General features: G+C 30.4%; 1 protein-coding gene across 4 annotated transcripts in view; it reads right to left on the bottom strand.

The window, feature by feature from the left end:
• atg16l1 (ATG16 autophagy related 16-like 1 (S. cerevisiae)) overlaps positions 1–22,519 on the bottom strand; it is a 26,692-nt gene extending 4,173 nt beyond the window's left edge. For 2 of the 4 annotated variants that reach the window (XM_063906887.1, XM_063906888.1), the window contains exons 1-15: positions 22,355–22,519; positions 21,921–22,016; positions 20,788–20,881; positions 19,569–19,671; positions 16,821–16,894; positions 15,291–15,360; positions 14,500–14,681; positions 13,564–13,629; positions 13,397–13,483; positions 12,974–13,033; positions 12,795–12,897; positions 11,783–11,888; positions 9,745–9,815; positions 9,523–9,594; positions 80–200 (exon numbers count right to left, since the gene is read on the bottom strand). In XM_063906887.1, coding sequence (XP_063762957.1) covers positions 80–200; positions 9,523–9,594; positions 9,745–9,815; positions 11,783–11,888; positions 12,795–12,897; positions 12,974–13,033; positions 13,397–13,483; positions 13,564–13,629; positions 14,500–14,681; positions 15,291–15,360; positions 16,821–16,894; positions 19,569–19,671; positions 20,788–20,881; positions 21,921–22,014 — 1,303 coding nt within the window. In that variant the 5' untranslated portion in view covers positions 22,015–22,016; positions 22,355–22,519. The other 2 variants (XM_063906890.1, XM_063906889.1) reach the window with 2 other exon arrangements.
• Between the last annotated feature and the right edge of the window lie 27 nt (positions 22,520–22,546).

Raw genomic sequence — 22,546 nt, 5'->3', positions numbered from 1 at the left:
GCTGACTCATGCTCCCTGAACACTAAGTGCTGACTCATGCCCCCTGAACACTAAGTGCTGACTCGGGTAAAAGACGTACAGACTTTGCTGCGAAGGTCCCACAGTTTGAGGGTCCGGTCGTAGCTCCCGGAGACGATGCGAGTGTTGTCCAATAGGAATCGAGCTGACAGCACCTTCCCACTGTGACCAGTCAGGGTGTGCTGGAGGACACACACACACACGATATTATAATAATATTTATCTTATTTGCACCATGTATGTTGAGTTGTTGGAGGAGCATGGGATATACGATTTTCATATGCACAGCATATACGCTGTATCTGCTGTGCATATGACCAATAAAACCTTGAAAACACACACACACACACATACACACACACACTTTGGTGAGTAAAATGTACAGAACAAGATAGTCAAAGATATAATAAAGATGTTAAAGAGCCCGGAGGACGTTTGAATTCTTTCAGATGAATAAAATTTATATTTACAGTTAGCTTAGTGATTTTATATCTAAAGTGATTTTATATCTAAAGTGATTTTATATTTAAAGTTATTTTATATCTAAAGTTATTTTATATCTAAAGTTATTTTATATCTAAAGTTATTTTATATTTAAAGTTATTTTATATTTAAAGTTATTTTATATTTAAAGTGATTTTATATCTAAAGTTATTTTATATTTAAAGTTATATTATATTTAAAGTTATTTTATATTTAAAGTTATTTTATATCTAAAGTTATTTTATATTTAAAGTTATTTTATATTTAAAGTTATTTTATATCTAAAGTTATTTTATATTTAAAGTTATTTTTTATTTAAAGTTATTTTATATCTAAAGTTATTTTATATCTAAAGTGATTTTATATTTAAAGTTATTTTATATTTAAAGTTATTTTATATTAAAGTTATTTTATATTTAAAGTTATTTTATATTTAAAGTTATTTTATATTTAAAGTTATTTTTTATTTAAAGTTATTTTATATCTAAAGTTATTTTATATTTAAAGTTATTTTATATCTAAAGTTATTTTATATTTAAAGTTATTTTATATTTAAAGTTATTTTTTATTTAAAGTTATTTTATATCTAAAGTTATTTTATATTTAAAGTTATTTTTTATTTAAAGTTATTTTATATCTAAAGTTATTTTATATTTAAAGTTATTTTATATCTAAAGTTTATTTTATATCTAAAGTTATTTATATCTAAAGTGATTTTATATTTAAAGTTATTTTTTATTTAAAGTTATTTATATCTAAAGTTATTTTATATTTAAAGTTATTTTAATTTAAAGTTATTTTATATCTAAAGTTATTTTATATCTAAAGTTATTTTATATCTAAAGTTATTTTATATTTAAAGTTATTTTATATTTAAAGTTATTTTTATCTAAAGTTATTTTATATTTAAAGTTATTTATATCTTAAAGTTATTTTATATCTAAAGTTATTTTATATTTAAAGTTATTTTATATCTAAAGTTATTTTTATATTTAAAGTTATTTATATTTAAAGTTATTTTATATCTAAAGTTATTTTATATCTAAAGTTATTTTATATCTAAAGTTATTTTATATTTAAAGTTATTTTATATTTAAAGTTATTTTATATTTAAAGTGATTTTATATCTAAGTTATTTTATATTAAAGTTATATTATATTTAAGTTATTTTATATTTAAAGTTATTTTATATCTATAGTTATTTTATATTTAAAGTTATTTTATATTTAAAGTTATTTTATATCTAAAGTTATTTTATATCTAAAGATTTTTATATTTAAGTTATTTTATATTTAAAGTTATTTTATATTTAAAGTTATTTTATATTTAAAGTTATTTTATATTTAAAGTTATTTTATATTTAAAGTTATTTTTATTTAAAGTTATTTTATATCTAAAGTTATTTATATTTAAAGTTATTTTATATCTAAAGTTATTTTATATTTAAAGTTATTTTTATTTAAAGTTATTTTTATTTAAAGTTATTTTATATCTAAAGTTATTTTATATTTAAAGTTATTTTATATTTAAAGTTATTTTATATCTAAAGTTATTTTATATTAAAGGTTATTTTATATCTAAAGTTATTTTATATCTAAAGTTATTTTATATCTAAAGTGATTTTATATTTAAAGTTATTTTATATTTAAAGTTATTTTATATCTAAAGTTATTTTATATTTTAAAGTTATTTTATATTTAAAGTTATTTTATATCTAAAGTTATTTTATATCTAAAGTTATTTTATATCTAAAGTTATTTTATATTTAAAGTTATTTTATATTTAAAGTTATTTTATATTTAAAGTGATTTTATATCTAAAGTTATTTTATATTTAAAGTTATTTTATATTTAAAGTTATTTTATATTTAAAGTTATTTTATATTCTAAAGTTATTTTATATTTAAAGTTATTTTATATTTAAAGTTATTTTTATATCTAAAGTTATTTTTATATTAAAGTTATTTTTTATTTAAAGTTATTTTATATCTTAAAGTTATTTTATATCTAAAGTGATTTTATATTTAAAGTTATTTTATATTTAAAGTTATTTTATATTTAAAGTTATTTTATATTTAAAGTTATTTTATATTTAAAGTTATTTTATATTTAAAGTTATTTTATATTTAAGTTATTTTATATCTAAAGTTATTTTATATTTAAAGTTATTTTTTATTTAAAGTTATTTTATATCTAAAGTTATTTTATATTTAAAGTTATTTTATATCTAAAGTTATTTTATATTTAAAGTTATTTTTATATTTAAAGTTATTTTATATCTAAAGTTATTTTATATTTAAAGTTATTTTATATCTAAAGTTATTTTATATTAAAGTTATTTTATATCTAAAGTTATTTTATATCTATATTTAAGTTTTTATATTTAAAGTTATTTTATATTTAAAGTTATTTTATATCTAAAGTTATTTTTATTTAAAGTTATTTTTTATTTAAAGTTATTTTATATCTAAAGTTATTTTATATCCAAAGTTATTTTATATTTAAAGTTATTTTATATTTAAAGTTATTTTATTTCTAAAAGTTATTTTATATTTAAAGTTATTTTATATCTTAAGTTATTTTATATCTAAAGTTATTTTATATTAAAGTTATTTTTTATTTAAAGTTATTTATATCTAAAGTTATTTTATATTTAAAGTTATTTTTTATCTAAAGTTATTTTATATCTAAAGTTATTTATATCTAAAGTGATTTTATATTTAAAGTTATTTTATATTTAAAGTTATTTATATCTAAAGTTATTTTATATTTAAAGTTATTTTATATCTTAAAGTTATTTTATATCTAAAGTATTTTATATCTAAAGTTATTTTTCTTTATATTTTAAAGTTTATTTTATATTTAAAGTTATTTTATATCTAAAGTTATTTTATATCTAAAGTTATTTTATATCTAAAGTTATTTTATATTTAAAGTTATTTTATATTTAAAGTTATTTTATATCTAAAGTTATTTTATATTTAAAGTTATTTTATATCTAAAGTTATTTTATATCTAAAGTTATTTTATATCTAAAAGTTATTTTATATTTAAAGTTATTTTATATCTAAAGTTATTTTATATTTAAAGTTATTTTATATCTAAAGTTATTTTATATTTAAAGTTATTTTATATTTAAGTTATTTTATATCTAAAGTTATTTTATATTTAAAGTTATTTTATATTTAAAGTTATTTTATATCTAAAGTTATTTTATATCTAAAGTTATTTTATATCTAAAGTTATTTATATCTAAAGTTATTTTATATTTAAAGTTATTTTATATCTAAAGTTATTTTATATTTAAAGTTATTTTATATCTAAAGTTATTTTATATTTAAAGTTATTTTATATTTAAAGTTATTTTATATCTAAAGTTATTTTATATTTAAAGTTATTTTATATTTAAAGTTATTTTATATTTAAAGTTATTTTATATTTAAAGTTATTTTATATCTAAAGTTATATTTATATTTAAAGTTATTTTATATTTAAAGTTATTTTATATCTTATATTAAAGTTATTTTATATCTTATATCTAAAGTTATTTAATATTTAAAGTTATTTTATATTTAAAGTTATTTTATATTTAAAGTTATTTTATATTTAAAGTTATTTTATATCTAAAGTTATTTTATATCTTATATTAAAGTTATTTTATATTTAAAGTTATTTTATATTTAAAGTTATTTTATATCTAAAGTTATTTTATATCTAAAGTTATTTTATATTTAAAGTTATTTTATATTTAAAGTTATTTTATATTAAAGTTATTTTATATTTAAAGTTATTTTATATTTAAAGTTATTTTATATCTAAAGTTATTTTATATTTAAAGTTATTTTATATTTAAAGTTATTTTATATTTAAAGTTATTTTATATCTAAAGTTATTTTATATTTAAAGTTATTTTATATCTAAAGTTATTTTATATTTAAAGTTATTTTATATTTAAGTTATTTTATATTTAAAGTTATTTTATATCTAAAGTTATTTATATTTAAAGTTATTTTATATCTAAAGTTATTTTATATCTAAAGTGATTTTATTCTAAAGTGATTTTATATTTAAAGTTATTTTATATCTAAGTTATTTTATATTTAAAGTTATTTTATATCTAAAGTTATTTTATATCTTATATTTAAAGTTATTTTATTTTTTAATTTTTATTTTATTTTTTAAAAGTTATTTTATTTTAAAAGTTTTTTTAATTTTTAAAAAAGGTTTTTTTTATATCTAAATTTATTTTATTTTTAAAAAGTTTTTTTTATTTTTAAAGTTATTTTTTTTTTTAAAAGTGATCTTATATTTAAATTTAAATTTTTTATTATTTAAATTTAAATTTTTTTTTTAAAATTTTTTTTTAAATTTTTAAAATTTTTTTATTTCTAAAGTTATTTTTATCTAAAGTTATTTTATATCAAAAGGGTTATTTAGATCAAAGTTTTTTTTAGATTTTATTTTTTAAAAAGTTTTTTTAAATATTTAAAGTTTTTTTATATTTAAAGTTATTTTATATTTAAAGTTTTTTATATTAAAGTTATTTTATTTTTAAATTTAAATTTTATTTTTTAAATTTATCTTATATTTAAAGTGATTTTATTTTTAAATTTAATTTTTTATTTTAAAGTTTTTTATATTTAAATTTTTTTATACAAAATTTAAATTTAATCAAAAGTTATTTTATATCTAAAGTTATTTTATTTCTAAAGTTATTTTATTTTTAAATTTTTAAATTTTTAAATTTTTTTTTTTAAAGTTATTTTATTTTTAAAGTTATTTTATTTTTAAAAGGGTTTTTTTAATTTAAATTTTATTTTATTTTTAAGTTTTTTTATTTTAAATTTTATTTTAATTTTAAAGTTATTTTTTTTTAAAAATTTATTTTAAAACTTATTTTTTAAATTTATTTTATATTTAAATTTAAATTTTATATCTTATATTTAAATTTGGGTTGTATATCTAAATTTTTTTTATATCAAAATTATTTTAAAATTTTAAAGTTATTTTATTTTTAAAGTTATTTTATATTTAAATTTAATTTTTTTTTAAAAAGTTTTTTTTTAAAATCAAAAGTTATTTTATATCAAAGTTTTTTTAAATATCTTATTTTTTAAAGTTTTTTTTAAATTTTTAAAAAGTTATTTTAATCTTATTTTTAAAAAGTTGTTTTTTTTTCTAAAGTTATTTTATATCTAAAGTTATTTTATATCTAAAGTTATTTTATATTTAAAGTTATTTTATATTTAAGTTATTTTATATTTAAAGTTATTTTATATTTAAAAGTTATTTTATATCTAAAGTTATTTTATATTTAAAGTTATTTTATATCTAAAGTTATTTTATATCTAAAGTTATTTTATATCTAAAGTTATTTTATATCTAAAGTTATTTTATATTTAAAGTTATTTTATTCTAAAGTTATTTTATATCTAAGTTATTTTATATCTAAAGTTATTTTATATCTAAAGTTATTTTATATCTTAAGTTATTTTATATCTAAAGTTATTTATATCTAAAGTTATTTTATATTTAAAGTTATTTTATATCTAAAGTTATTTTATATCTAAAGTTATTTTATATCTAAAGTTATTTTATATCTAAAGTTATTTTATATCTTATATTTAAAGTTATTTTTATATTTAAAGTTATTTTATATCTTATATTTAAAGTTGTTTTATATCTAAAGTTATTTTATATCTAAAGTTATTTTATATCTAAAGTTATTTTATATTTTAAGTTATTTTATATTTAAAGTTATTTTATATTTAAGTTATTTTATATTTCAAGTTATTTATATTTAAAGTTATTTTATATCTAAAGTTATTTTATATCTTATATTTAAAGTTATTTTATATTTAAAGTTATTTTATATTAAAGTTATTTTATATTTAAAGTTATTTTATATTTAAGGTATTTTATATCTAAAGTTATTTTATATCTAAAGTTATTTTATATTTAAAGTTATTTTATATCTTATATTTAAAGTTATTTTATATTTAAAGTTATTTTATATCTAAAGTTATTTTATATCTAAAGTTATTTAATATTTAAAAGTTATTTTATATTTAAAGTTATTTTATATTTAAAGTTATTTTATATTTAAAGTTATTTTATATCTAAAGTTATTTTATATTAAAGTTATTTTATATCTAAAGTTATTTTATATCTAAAGTTATTTTATATCTAAAGTTATTTTATATAAAGTTATTTTATATTTAAAGTATTTTATATTTAAAGTTATTTTATATCTAAAGTTATTTTATATTTAAAGTTATTTTATATCTAAAGTTATTTTATATTTAAAGTTATTTTATATCTAAAGTTATTTTATATCTAAAGTTATTTTATATCTAAAGTTATTTTAGATCTAAAGTTATTTTATATTAAAGTTATTTATATCTTATATTTAAAGTTATTTTATATTTAAAGTTATTTTATATCTTATATTTAAAGTTATTTTATATTTAAAGTTATTTTATATCTAAAGTTATTTTATATCTAAAGTTATTTTATATTTAAAGTTATTTTAAATCTAAAGTTATTTTATATCTAAAGTTATTTTATATATAAAGTTATTTTATATAAAGTTATTTTATATTTAAAGTTATTTTATATTTAAAGTTATTTTATATCTAAAGTTATTTTATATTTAAAGTTATTTTATATCTAAAGTTATTTTATATTTAAAGTTATTTTATATCTAAAGTTATTTTATATCTTATATTTAAAGTTATTTTATATTTATATTTAATAGTATTTTATATTTTATATTTAAAGTTATTTTAAATCTAAAGTTATTTTATATCTAAAGTTATTTTATATCTAAAGTTATTTTATATAAAGTTATTTTATATTTAAAGTTATTTATATTTAAAGTTATTTATATCTAAAGTTATTTTATATTTAAAGTTATTTTATATTTAAAGTTATTTTATATTTAAAGTTATTTTATATTTAAAGTTATTTTATATCTAAAGTTATTTTATATTTAAAGTTATTTTATATCTAAAGTTATTTTATATCTTATATTTAAAGTTATTTTATATTTAAAGTTATTTTATATCTAAAGTTATTTTATATCTAAAGTTATTTTATATAAAGTTATTTTATATTTAAAGTTATTTTATATTTAAAGTTATTTTATATCTAAAGTTATTTTATATTTAAAGTGATTTTATATTTTATATTTAAAGTTATTTTATATCTTATATTAAAGTTATTTTATATTTAAAGTTATTTTATATTTAAAGTGATTTTATATCTAAAGTTATTTTATATTTAAAGTTATTTTATATCTAAAGTTATTTTATATAAAGTTATTTTATATCTAAAGTTATTTTATATCTAAGTTTTATTTTATATCTTATATTTAAAGTTATTTTATATTTAAAGTTATTTTATATTTAAAGTTATTTTTTATTTAAAGTTATTTATATATTTAAAGTTATTTTATATCTAAAGTTATTTTATATTTAAAGTTATTTTATATTTAAAGTTATTTTATATTTAAAGTTATTTTATATTTAAAGTTATCTTATATTTAAAGTTATTTTATATCTAAAGTTATTTTTTATTTAAAGTTATTTTATATTTAAAGTTATTTTATATCTAAAGTTATTTTATATTTAAAGTTATTTTATATCTAAAGTTATTTTATATTTAAGTTATTTTATATTTAAAGTTATTTTATATTTAAAGTTATTTTATATCTAAAGTTATTTATATCTAAAGTTATTTTATATTTAAAGTTATTTTATATTTAAAGTTATTTATATTTAAAGTTATTTTATATCTAAAGTTATTTTATATCTAAAGTTATTTTATATTTATATTTAAAGTTATTTTATATCTAAAGTTATTTTATATCTAAAGTTATTTTATATCTAAGTTATTTTATATCTAAAGTTATTTTATATTTAAAGTTATTTTATATTTAAAGTTATTTTATATCTAAAGTTATTTTATATTTAAAGTTATTTTATATTTAAAGTTATTTTATATTTAAAGTTATTTTATATCTAAAGTGATTTTATATCTAAAGTTATTTATATTTAAAGTTATTTTATATCTAAAGTTATTTTATATTTAAAGTTATTTTATATCTAAAGTTATTTTATATCTAAAGTTATTTATATCTAAAGTTATTTTTTATCTAAAGTTATTTATATCTAAAGTTATTTTATATCTAAAGTTATTTTATATCTAAGTTATTTTATATCTAAAGTTATTTTATATCTAAAGTTATTTTATATCTAAAGTTATTTTATATTTAAGTTATTTATCTAAAGTTATTTTATATCTAAAGTTATTTTATATCTAAAGTTATTTTATATCTAAAGTTATTTTATATCTAAAGTTATTTTATATCTAAAGTTATTTTATATCTAAAGTTATTTTATATCTAAAGTTATTTTATATCTAAAGTTATTTTATATCTAAAGTTATTTTATATCTAAAGTTATTTTATATTTAAAGTTATTTTATATTTAAAGTTATTTTATATTTAAAGTTATTTTATATCTAAAGTTATTTTATATTTAAAGTTATTTTATATCTAAAGTTATTTTATATCTAAAGTTATTTTATATCTAAAGTTAGTTTATATTTAAAGTTGTTTTATATTTTATATTTAAAGTTATTTTATATTTTATATTTAAAGTTAATTTATATAAAGTTATTTTATATCTAAAGTTGTTTTATATTTTATATTTAAAGTTGTTTTATATTTTATATTTAAAGTTAGTTTATATTTAAAGTTGTTTTATATTTTATATTTAAAGTTAATTTATATTTATATTTTATATATATAGTTATTTTTGGGCAGATGATGACTTCCTGATCTCAGTAGAGGAATGAGATCATCGCCCAGGTCCCGCCCCCTCGGCTGGGGCCATCAAGAAGCACTACAGCATGATGGGTGCTGAGGGGGTCTGAGCTTCAGACCTTTTACTTGACATCACCGACCAGCAGACAGTTTAATAACTGCAGGTGAGTACAGGTGAGAACTATAAAGACTCACTCTCAGTCGGGAGTCCTCAACGGTCCACAGACGACTCGCAAAATCATTGGAGGCCGCCAGCAGGAAGGATCCCTGAAAACCATTGGATAGTAAGTATGACATCATGACCACCGCTCCTCCCCAGCAAGGTTATCAAGTATTAACAGCCTCTGGAGTGTCCTAATCGACCAATCAGAATCCAGTATTTAACTCAGACTTGTAATATCAGAGATTTTGACTCACTGCACTGTCGAATTCGATGCTGGTGATTCCTGCGTTGCTGCCGGTCAACGAACCTTTAGGCTCACAGTGACCTGAACACAGTTTACAGTTTTACAGAGGTCCCTGAACACAGTTACTGTTTTACAGAGGTCCCTGAACACAGTTTACAGTTTAACAGAGGTCCCTGAACACAGTTTACAGTTTAACAGAGGTCCCTGAACACAGTTTACTGTTTTACAGAGGTCCCTGAACTCAGTTTACAGTTTGACAGAGGTCCCTGAAGGGAACAGTTTACAGTTTTACAGAGTCCCTGAACACAGTTTACTGTTTATACAGAGGTCCCTGAACTCAGTTTACAGTTTGACCAGAGGTCCCTGAAGGAACAGTTTACAGTTTTAACAGAGGTCCCTGAACACAGTTTACTGTTTTACAGAGGTCCCTGAACACAGTTTACAGTTTAACAGAGGTCCCTGAACACAGTTTACAGTTTTACAGAGGTCCCTGAAGGGAACAGTTTACAGTTTAACAGAGGTCCCTGAAGGGAACAGTTTACAGTTTTACAGAGGTCCCCCTGAACACAGTTTACTGTTTTACAGAGGTCCCCTGAATGAACAGTTTACAGTTTAACAGAGGTCCCTGAACACAGTTTACAGTTTAACAGAGGTCCCTGAAGGGAACAGTTTACAGTTTAACAGAGGTCCCTGAAGGGAACAGTTTACAGTTTTACAGAGGTCCCTGAAGGGAACAGTTTACAGTTTTACAGAGGTCCCTGAACACAGTTTACAGTTTAACAGAGGTCCCTGAACACAGTTTACAGTTTAACAGAGGTCCCTGAAGGGAACAGTTTACAGTTTACTAGAGGTCCCTGAAGGGAACAGTTTACAGTTTAACAGAGGTCCCTGAAGGGAACAGTTTACAGTTTAACAGAGGTCCCTGAACACAGTTTATAGTTTAACAGAGGTCCCTGAACACAGTTTAACAGAGGTCCCTGAACACAGTTTACTGTTTAACAGAGGTCCCTGAAGGGGAACAGTTTACAGTTTAACAGAGGTCCCTGAAGGGAACAGTTTACAGTTTTACAGGTCCCTGAACACAGTTTACTGTTTTACAGAGGTCCCTGAACACAGTTTACAGTTCAACAGAGGTCCCTGAAGGGAACAATTTACAATTTAACAGAGGTCCCTGAAGGGAACAGTTTACAGTTTTACAGAGGTCCCTGAACACAGTTTACTGTTTTACAGAGGTCCCTGAAGGGAACAGTTTACAGTTTTACAGAGGTCCCTGAAGGGAACAGTTTACAGTTTAACAGAGGTCCCTGAAGGGAACAGTTTACAGTTTAACAGAGGTCCCTGAAGGGAACAGTTTACAGTTTAACAGAGGTCCCTGAACTCAGTTTTACAGAGGTCCCTTAACACAGTTTACAGTTTAACAGAGGTCCCTGAACACAGTTTAACAGAGGTCCCTGAACACAGTTTACAGTTTAACAGAGGTCCCTGAAGGGAACAGTTTACAATTTACTAGAGGTCCCTGAACTCAGTTTTACAGAGGTCCCTGAACACAGTTTAACAGAGGTCCCTGAACACAGTTTACAGTTTAACAGAGGTCCCTGAACACAGTTGACAGTTTAACAGAGGTCCCTGAACACAGTTCACAGTTTAACAGAGGTCCCTGAACACAGTTTAACAGAGGTCCCTGAACACAGTTTACTGTTTAACAGAGGTCCCTGAACACAGTTGACAGTTTAACAGAGGTCCCTGAACACAGTTCACAGTTTAACAGAGGTCCCTGAACACAGTTTAACAGAGGTCCCTGAACACAGTTTACTGTTTAACAGAGGTCCCTGAACACAGTTGACAGTTTAACAGAGGTCCCTGAACACAGTTTAACAGAGGTCCCTGAACACAGTTTAACAGAGGTCCCTGAACACAGTTTAACAGCGAGGTCCCTGAACACAGTTTAACAGAGGTCCCTGAACACAGTTTAACACAGGTCCCTGAACACAGTTTAACACAGGTCCCCGAACACACAGTTTACACTTTAACAAGGTCAGTGAACTCACCGGAGACGACCTCCCACAGCTTCACCTTGCGGTCCATCCCTCCGGTTGCTAGGAGACGGGAGCCGGGGCTGAAGCTCACAGCGTTTACTTCGCCGTCATGAGCGTCCTGACCAATCAGAGAGAGAGGGAGTCAGGAAATCATCCAATCAGAGAGAGAGAGAGAGTCAGGACATCATCCAATCATAGAGGGGGAGAGAGTCAGGAAATCATCCAATCAGAGAGAGTCGGGAAATCATCCAATCAGAGAGAGTCAGGAAATCATCCAATCAGAGAGTCGGGAAATCATCCAATCAGAGAGAGAGAGAGAGGAAATCATCCAATCAGAGAGAGAGAGAGAGTCAGGAAATCATCCAATCAGAGAGGGGGAGAGAGTCAGGAAATCATCCAATCAGAGAGAGTCAGGAAATCATCCAATCAGAGAGAGAGAGAGAGAGAGGGGAAATCATCCAATCAGAGAGAGTCAGGAAATAATCCAATCAGAGAGAGAGAAAGAGGAAATCATCCAATCAGAGAGAGAGAGAGAGGAAATCATCCAATCAGAGAGAGAGAGAGAGTCAGGAAATCATCCAATCAGAGAGAGTCAGGAAATCATCCAATCAGAGAGAGAGAGAGAGAGAGAGAGAGAGGAAATCATCCAATCAGAGAGAGAGAGAGAGGAAATCATCCAATCAGAGAGAGAGAGAGAGTCAGGAAATCATCCAATCAGAGAGAGTCAGGAAATCATCCAATCAGAGAGAGAGAGAGAGAGAGAGAGAGAGAGAGAGGAAATCATCCAATCAGAGAGAGTCAGGAAATAATCCAATCAGAGAGAGAGAAAGAGGAAATCATCCAATCAGAGAGAAGGAGAGAGTCAGGAAATCATCCAATCAGAGACAGAGAGAGAGAGAGTCTGGAAATCATCCAATCAGAGAGACAGAGAGTTAGGAAATCATCCAATCAGAGAGAGAGAGAGGAAATCATCCAATCAGAGAGAGGGAGAGATAGTCAGGAAATCATCCAATCAGATACTCACGAACATGTGTATAGCCGTGGTGGGGACCCGGACTTCGGCACACACACCTGAAGGGGTCTCTGATCCCTCTGGAGAGGAGCTGAAGGGGGGGGGCGCCCGGCGCCTGTACACACACACACACTCATCAGAACCACACACCCACACACCCACACCCACACACCCACACACACACTTCGTACCCAAATATGTTGGAGATGGAGTCCAGCAGACCACCCGGGGGGGGCTGGGTGATCTTCTTACTGCGCGCACACACACACACACACACACACACACACACACACACACACACACACACACACACACACACACACACACACACACACACACACACACACACACACACACACACACACACACACACACACACACACACACACACACACACACACACACACACACACACACACACACACACACACACACACACACACACACACACACACACACACACACACACACACACACACACACACACACACACACACACACACACACACACACACACACACACACACACACACACACACACACACACACTGTGTTAACCCTAAGAGGAACTCTTTAAGTTTATGAATATATTATATCTGTATTATCCCTCTCACCTGGGGGTCCTGCTGAGCATCCTGCTGGGAGACGTCTCGCCCCCTCCCTTACCAGCCTCCTCTGCCAGCACCTCGATGTCGTCGTCTCTGAGGACAGAGTCACATGATGGGTCAGTCACATGACTTCCTGTGTGAAAAGATGATGTTTGTATGATGTTTATACTTACGGGTCGATGGGCAGGGGCTCCTTTGCGGCGTCGGCCAGCTCCTTCTGCAGCTTAGCCTGTCTGCGCCTGGACACACACACACACACTATTGCTTATATCATAATGCGGCAGAGTGTGTGGCTCCACATGTGAGGAGATGCTAATGTAAAGCCCCCTGAAGTCCTGGGAAGGTGTGTGTAATATCTCAATATCATAAAGTAAATTAATCCAGCTTTAATGTCTCTGCTCTACAAACCTCATACTGGTGTTCTATGGAGGGATTCACCATATACGCTATAAATATATCACGATATAAATATATTACAGTGTAAATACATATATATATATATATATATATATATATCACAATGTACGATATAGATATATCATAAATAAAGAAGATGGCTGCTGCTGGCAAACAGCAGTCTTTCGAATCGGCACCATACACAACACACCATACGCGGAACAGTTGCCCATGGACTCTTTTCCGTCGCTCTGAATACGTCACCTTCTTCATTGCTCTGATTGGTTGTAGCGCTATCCTATTGCGTGCAGAGGGAATTTGATAAACAACCATTTATCCGGCCCCTCGGATCGAGCCCTGCCAATTGTGTGTGCCCAGACATACATCTTGATATAGGTCTGGTTTGACAGGCTACTTGTGTCCCTCTGGTTCAGTGTAATACCTGGTGTCCCACTGGGTTGTCTCACCTGGTGTCCCTCTGGTTCAGTGTAATACCTGGTGTCCCTCTGGTTCAGTGTAATACCTGGTGTCCCTCTGGTTCAGTGTAATACCTGGTGTCCCTCTGGTTCAGTGTAATACCTGGTGTCCCTCTGGTTCAGTGTAATACCTGGTGTCCCTCTGGTTCAGTGTAATACCTGGTGTCCCTCTGGTTCAGTGTAATACCTGGTGTCCCTCTGGTTTGTCTCACCTGGTGTTCCTCTGGTTTGTCTCACCTTGTGTCCCTCTCGTTCTCTGCGTTCAGCTTGTTGGCCTCCTGAGATTTCTCGGCCATCCAGCGGCTGACCAGCTCCTGGTTGTCTTCAGAGGTTTTCCTCAGTTTCTCCTCCAGAGCGGAGAAGGTGATCTGCAGGGCGTCGTACTCGTCCTTCAGCGTCTGATTGGCTCGCTCCAGGTCCTTATTAAAGAACAAGGGGATACCTTTCATTTTAATAAGGAAAGAAGTCCATTTGAATGCTGCTGTGAACCCTGAGTGGGCGACCCTAAAGTCCTCTGATAGAGAGTGTGAGATGTGAGTGTGAGAGTGTGAGTGTGAGAGAGTGAGAGAGTGTGAGAGTGTGAGTGTGAGAGTGTGAGAGTGAGAGTGTGAGAGTGTGAGAGTGTGAGAGTGTGAGAGAGTGAGTGAGTGTGAGAGTGTGAGTGTGAGAGAGTGAGAATGAGTGTGAGAGAGTGAGAATGAGTGTGAGAGAGTGAGAGAGTGAGTGTGAGAGTGAGAGTGTGAGATGTGAGTGTGAGAGTGTGAGATGTGAGAGAGTGAGAGTGAAAGAGTGAGAGTTTGAGTGTGAGTGCTGAAGGGTCTGAATGGATGTGGATCTGAGAGGAGCTGATGAGAGGGTGAGGGTATCTGGAGGGTGTTGCAGAGGATTCCAGGTTGAATAATAACCTTTCATCAGACGGGGGTCTCAGTTTGAAAACTCTAGATCATGGTCATTATTATTGCTCTGTTGCATTGTGGGAAATGTAGGCATGCGGCCCAGCAGGTATATGACTGTATTATCATCATTACCTGCAGGAGGCCCCTGAGGTCCCGACAGTCCCCCTCCAGGCCAGAGATCTGCTGATGGTACTCCAACATCCTGCACACACAAAAATTACACTGAAACACACACACAGGGAAAACCATGCTATCTGTGTGTGTGTGTGTATGTGTGTGTGTGTGTGTGTGAGTGTGAGAGTGTGAGAGAGTGAGAGTGTGAGTGTGAGAGAGAGTGTGAGCGTGAGTGTGAGAGTGAGAGTGTGAGTGTGAGAGTGAGAGTGTGAGAGAGTGTGCGTGAGTGTGAGAGAGTGAGTGTGAGTGTGAGTCTGAGAGTGTGAGAGAGTGAGAGAGTGAGAGTGTGAGAGAGTGAGAGTGAGAGTGTGAGTGTGAGAGTGTGAGTGTGAGAGAGTGAGAGTGAGAGTGTGAGAGAGTGTGCGTGAGTGTGAGAGACTGAGTGTGAGAGTGTGAGTGTGAGAGAGTGAGTCTGAGAGTGTGAGAGAGTGAGAGAGTGAGAGAGTGAGAGTGTGCGTGAGTGTGAGAGAGTGAGTGTGAGAGTGTGAGTGTGAGAGAGTGAGTCTGAGAGTGTGAGAGAGTGAGAGTGAGAGTGTGAGTGTGAGAGTGTGAGTGTGAGAGTGAGTGTGAGTGTGAGAGAGTGAGTGAGAGTGTGAGAGAGTGAGTGTGAGAGTGTGAGAGAGTGTGAGAGTGTGAGATGTGAGTGTGAGTGTGAGAGTGAGTGTGAGTGTGAGAGAGTGGGTGTGAGTGTGAGAGTGTGAGAGAGTGAGTGTGTGAGAGTGTGAGTGAGAGTATGAGAGTGTGAGAGAGTGAGAGTGAGTGTGAGAGAGTGAGAGTGAGTGTGAGTGTGAGAGAGTGAGAGTGTGAGTGTGAGAGTGTGAGAGAGTGAGAATGAGTGTGAGAGAGTGAGAGTGAGAGAGTGTGAGTGTGAGAGAGTGAGAGTGAGAGTGTGAGTGAGAGAGTGTGAGTGTGAGAGCGTGACAGTGTGAGAGATTGAGAATGAGTGTGAGAGTGTGAGTGTGAGAGAGTGAGAATGAGTGTGAGTGTGAGAGTGTGAGAGAGTGCGAATGAGTGTGAGAGTGTGAGAGAGTGAGAATGAGTGTGAGAGTGTGAGTGTGATAGTGTGAGAGAGTGAGTGTGAGTGTGAGAGAGTGAGTGAAAGAGTGAGAGTTTGAGTGTGAGAGAGTGAGTGTGAGTGTGTGAGTGTGAGAGAGTGTGAGTGAAAGAGTGAGAGAGTGGGTGTGAGTGTGAGAGTGTGAGAGAGTGAGAATGAGTGTGAGAGTGTGAGTGCGATTGTGAGAGAGTGAGAGTGAGAGTGAGTGTGAGAGTGTGAGTGTGAGAGAGTGAGTGAAAGAGTGAGAGTTTGAGTGTGAGAGTGTGAGTGCGATTGTGAGAGTGAGTGTGAGAGTGTGAGAGTGAGAATGAGTGTGAGAGTGTGAGTGCGATTGTGAGAGTGTGAGATGTGAGTGTGAGAGTGTGAGAGTGAAAGTGAAAGTGAGAGTTTGAGTGTGAGTGTGAGAGAGTGAGTGTGAGTGTGTGAGTGTTTACTTGGCCTCGTTGCTTTGGATCTCCTTGTCTTTCTGTTGAATCTGGTTGTTCAGTTCAATCACACTTTGAGCCAGCTGCAGAACGGATGGACGGACACACACACACACACACACACACACACACACACACACACACACACACACACACACACACACACACACACACACAGAGTTAAATTAGTATTATTATTTGTTTATTGTATTCTATAAACTACTGACAATTTTTCACTGTGTTGGAATTAAACAGACACTGGAATAGCTGCGTACATACATATACAGTGGGGCAAAAAAGTATTTAGTCAGCCACCAATTGTGCAAGTTCTCCCATTTAAAAAGATGAGAGAGGCCTGTATTTTTTTATCATAGGTATACTTCAACTATGAGAGACAGAATGGGGGAAACAATCCAGGAAATCACATTGTAGGATTTTAATGAATTAATTGGTAAATTCCTCGGTAAAATAAGTATTGGGTCACCTACAAACAAGCAAGATTTCTGGCTCTCACAGACCTGTAACTTCTTTAAGAGGCTCCTCTGTCCTCCACTCGTTACCTGTATTAATGGCACCTTTTTGAACTGGTTATCAGTATAAAAGACACCTGTCCACAACCTCAAACAGTCATACTCCAAACTCCACTATGGCCAAGACCAAAGAGCTGTCAAAGGAGACCAGAGACAACATTGTAGACCTGCACCAGGCTGGGAAAACTGAATCTGCAATAGGTAAGCAGCTTGGTGTGAAGAAATCAACTGTGGGAGCAATTATTAGAAAATGGAAGACATACAAGACCACTGCTAATCTCCCTCGATCTGGGGCTCCACGCAAGATCTCACCCCGTGGGGTCAAAATGATCACAAGAACGGTGAGCAAAAATCCCAGAACCACACGGGGGGACCTAGTGAATGACCTGCAGAGAGCTGGGACCAAAGTAACAGAGGCTACCATCAGTAACACACTACGCCGCCAGGGACTTAAATCCTGCAGTTCCAGACGTGTCCCCCTGCTTAAGCCAGTACATGTCCAGGCCCGTCTGAAGTTTGCTAGAGGGCATTTGGATGATCCAGAAGAGGATTGGGAGAATGTCATATGGTCAGATGAAACCAAAATAGAACTTTTTGGTAAAAACTCAACTGGTCGTGTTTGGAGGAGAAAGACTGCAGAGTTGCATCCAAAGAACACCATGCCTACTGTGAAGCATGGGGGTGGAAACATCATGCTTTGGGGCTGTTGTTCTGCAAAGGGACCAGGACGACTGATCCGTGTAAAGGAAAGAATGAATGGGGCCATGTATCGTGAGATTTTGAGTGAAAACCTCCTTCCATCAGCAAGGGCACTGAAGATGAAGCGTGGCTGGGTCTTTCAGCATGACAATGATCCCAAACACACCGCCAGGGCAACGAAGGAGTGGCTTCCTAAGAAGCATTTCAAGGTCCTGGAGTGGCCTAGTCAGTCTCCAGATCTCAACCCCATAGAAAAATCTTTGGAGGGAGTTGAAAGTCCGTGTTGCCCAGCGACAGCCCCAAAACATCACTGCTTTAGAGGAGATCTGCATGGAGGAATGGGCCAAAATACCAGCAACAGTGTGGAAACCTTGTGAAGACTTACAGAAAACCTTTGACCTCTGTCATTGCCAACAAAGGGTATATAACAAAGTATTGAGATGAACTTTTGTTATTGACCAAATACTTATTTTCCACAATCATTTGAAATTAAATTCATTAAAATCCTACAATGTGATTTCCTGGATTGTTTCCCCCATTCTGTCTCTCATAGTTGAAGTGTACCTATGATAAAAATGACAGGCCTCTCTCATCTTTTGAAATGGGAGAACTTGCACAATTGGTGGCTGACTAAATACTTTTTTGCCCCACTGTATATGCACATACACACATATATATATATATATACATATACACACACTACTGTATTTATTTGATCTGCGCTGTGTACGTTGAGTTGTTGGAGGAGCCTGGGATATAAGATTTTCATTGCCAACATATCCGCTGTATCTGCTGTGCATATGACCAATAAAACCTTTGAACTTTGAACACTGCCTGGCCAAAAAAAAAGTCCCCCTCTAGTATCCGTTGGACCGCCTTCAGCTTTACGTCATGCATTCTCTGTGGCATCGTTTCCCCGAGCTTCTGCAACGTCTCAACATTTATTTCTGACATTTATTTTTGATCTTGTCTTGATGACGGGAGATTCAGACCACTGATCAAAGTCTTCTCCAGCACATCTCAAAGACTCTCAGTGGGGTTCAGGTCTGGACTCTGGGGGGGGCCGATCCATGTGTGAAATGATGTCTCATGCTCCCTGAACCACTCTCTCACAGTCTGAGCCCGGTGGATCCTGGCATTGTCCTCTTGGAACATGCCCGCTCCATCAGGGGAGAAGAAATTCATGGATGGAATAACCTGTCCTTCAGGATATTCAGGGAGTCAGCTGACCTCATTATTTGGGCACGTTGCTGAACCTAGACCAGACCAACTGCAGCAAATCCAGATCACAGCACGGCCCCCACAGGCTGGGGACCTTTTTTTTGGCTGGGCAGTGTGTGTATATATGGAAGCTGCGTGAGCTGAGTAGGTTTCTGGTTCACACATGACGTAAAATCCATCTTTGAAGTCATGTGTGGGTTGTATGGCATTAGCAACAACCAACCACTGTGTGTGTGTGTGTGTGTGTGTGTGTGTGTGTGTGTGTGTGTGTGTGTGTTTGTGTGTGTGTGTGTGTGTGTGTGTGTACCTCTCCTCTCTTCTTGTGCAGCTCTGTCAGCTCCTCCTGGTGTTTGATCCTCATCTGAGACACTTCCTGCTGCAGGACATCACTGCGGGGCCCGTCCACACACCTGAGGATTAACAACATCATGATATTACACTTATTATATTACATGTATATGTATTATACTCATATTTATTTAGTGGATTTATATGTATTATACTCATATTTATTTAGTGGATTTATATGTATTATACTCATATTTATTTAGTGGATTTATATGTATTATACTCATATTTATTTAGTGGATTTATATGTATTATACTCATATTTATTTAGTGGATTTATATGTATTATACTCATATTTATTAAGGGGATTTATATGTATTATACTCATATTTATTTAGTGGATTTATATGTATTATACTCATATTTATTTATATGTATTATACTCATATTTATTAAGGGGATTTATATGTATTATACTCATATTTATTAAGGGGATTTATATGTATTATACTCATATTTATTTAGTGGATTTATATGTATTATACTCATATTTATTTATATGTATTATACTCATATTTATTTAGTGGATTTATATGTATTATACTCATATTTATTTAGTGGATTTATATGTATTATACTCATATTTATTTAGTGGATTTATATGTATTATACTCATATTTATTTAGTGGATTTATATGTATTATACTCATATTTATTTATATGTATTATACTTATATTTATTTAGTGGATTTATATGTATTATACTCATATTTATTTAGTGGATTTATATGTATTATACTCATATTTATTTAGTGGATTTATATGTATTATACTCATATTTATTTAGTGGATTTATATGTATTATACTCATATTTATTTATATGTATTATACTCATATTTATTTAGTGGATTTATATGTATTATACTCATATTTATTTAGTGGATTTATATGTATTATACTCATATTTATTTATATGTATTATACTCATATTTATTTAGTGGATTTATATGTATTATACTCATATTTATTTAGTGGATTTATATGTATTATACTCATATTTATTTAGTGGATTTATATGTATTATACTCATTTATTTAGTGGATTTATATGTATTATACTCATATTTATTTAGTGGATTTATATGTATTATACTCATATTTATTTAGTGGATTTATATGTATTATACTTTCTTATATTTTATGATGTATTATGATGTGCTGACAGCTGGGTGCTCACCCCCCCTCGTGTCCTCGCTGCAGGTCATATTTATCAGGCTGATATCTCTCAGAGAGGACGGCCTGCAGCTCTGACTTTTCCAGGAGACGGGTATCTGAGGGACAGACAGGCAGACAGGTGAGAGACAGACAGGTCAGTACACAGAGAGACAGACAGGTCAGCAGTGTTGGGCAAGTTACTTCCAGAATGTAATCCAGTACATGTTACTTACTCCTGTCTCTTTAAAGTAATAAGGAACATTACATCATCACTGTCTGAACTGTGATACGTTACACTACTCTGAGTTACTCTGAGTTACTCTGAGTCACTCTCACCAGAATAACCTCTAAAGTTTGGCTTTAAATGCTAACATGTAGTTTACTGCAGCTCAGTAATTAAAGCTCTCTATCTGGCAGTACATGCTGAACATGAGGGAAGAGCTAGAGGTTAAACTGCTGCTCCATTTCAGTGGGCTGGATAATATGTGATACCGGTACCGTGACGTCTCTGTGTGTCATTAATAACATGTGAGTGGAGCCTCTGCACGGCCCTGTGACCTGCTGGATAGGAACCAGTCTCTATGCAGCGTTAGCTCACCTGGTCATTGGTGTGTTAACGGGGATTTGGCTGACAAGCTTTCTAAAAGCCGGAGATTCCACAGAGGACAGAGGCTGCAGATCTTCAACACTCTGCCACAAGTCTCTCAACTTCTCGGGTTCAGCAGCAGACCCAGAGAGTTACCTTCTGCTGCTCTGGCTCGGAGCACTCGTCTCTTTTCTCCGAGCCTGCAGCTCTGCATGGTGCAAAAGTGGAATCTGTTCCTGCAGCCCTCTGAACCAATAGGAAACAGGCTTACTGAGTTACTATTCTCCCCACACAACTGGTCCTCTGGTGTCCCAATGTCTCGCCATGTTGGTGAATGTTTAGAAACAAACCTACACTTAATGTTGAATGTGGTGTAACTGTTACTGAGAATCGTAACGGGTATTATATTACCCACATTTCAGAAGTACTGCGTTATATTACTGCGTTACAGCAACAAGTAATACATTACTGTAACTCCGTTACTTTAGGAACACGCTACACCCAACACTGCAGGTCGGTACACAGACAGACAGGTCAGTACACAGACAGGCAGACAGACAGGTCCTCACACTGGTGGATGAGCTCTTCGAAGGCTTGTCTCTGGACTCGGTCTCTCTGCTTCAGCTGATCGGAGACATGTCTCCTCCACACACCCTGCTCCATACCTACACACACATACACAGTCAGTCGGTGAACTTTATCCTGAATATAAAGGGTTTATATTGTGCAATACAAACAGCCGTTAGCTTTCCTCTGTTAGCATGTGATGCTAAAGGAACAACGAACAGGAAGACAGCAGGCTGCTAACGTAAACCTGTGGCTGAATGACCTTAGTGAGATGACAGGCAGCATGTCGGCTGTTTACCTGTTTGTTTACCTGTTTACTAACACACCCGTGACTCGACATGTTGTTAGCGGCTAAGCTAACCCCATGTCCGCAGTGCTTTCTCGCCTGATGAATAATGTGAAAGTAATGTAACCTGAGGAGGACCTCCTGCCTGACCTGCTGACTCTCTCCCAGTGTCTCGGTGCTCCTCTCCCGGTGTGTCGGTGCGCCTCTCGCAGGTCAGAAACTGGATCCTGGTTCTGGTTCCTCACTGCAACGCGCTTCCATTTCGGCTCCAACGCACACTTCCGGGATAGTCAGGTGGTCATGACGGCATGTTTACGTGTTTGTGTTGTTCTACAACTTTAA

Source organism: Eleginops maclovinus, chromosome 18, assembly GCF_036324505.1.
Source record: "Eleginops maclovinus isolate JMC-PN-2008 ecotype Puerto Natales chromosome 18, JC_Emac_rtc_rv5, whole genome shotgun sequence".
Lineage (NCBI taxonomy): Eukaryota > Metazoa > Chordata > Actinopteri > Perciformes > Eleginopidae > Eleginops > Eleginops maclovinus.
Note: the sequence above shows the minus strand (reverse complement) of the source record. Positions and strands in the feature narration are given on the sequence as shown.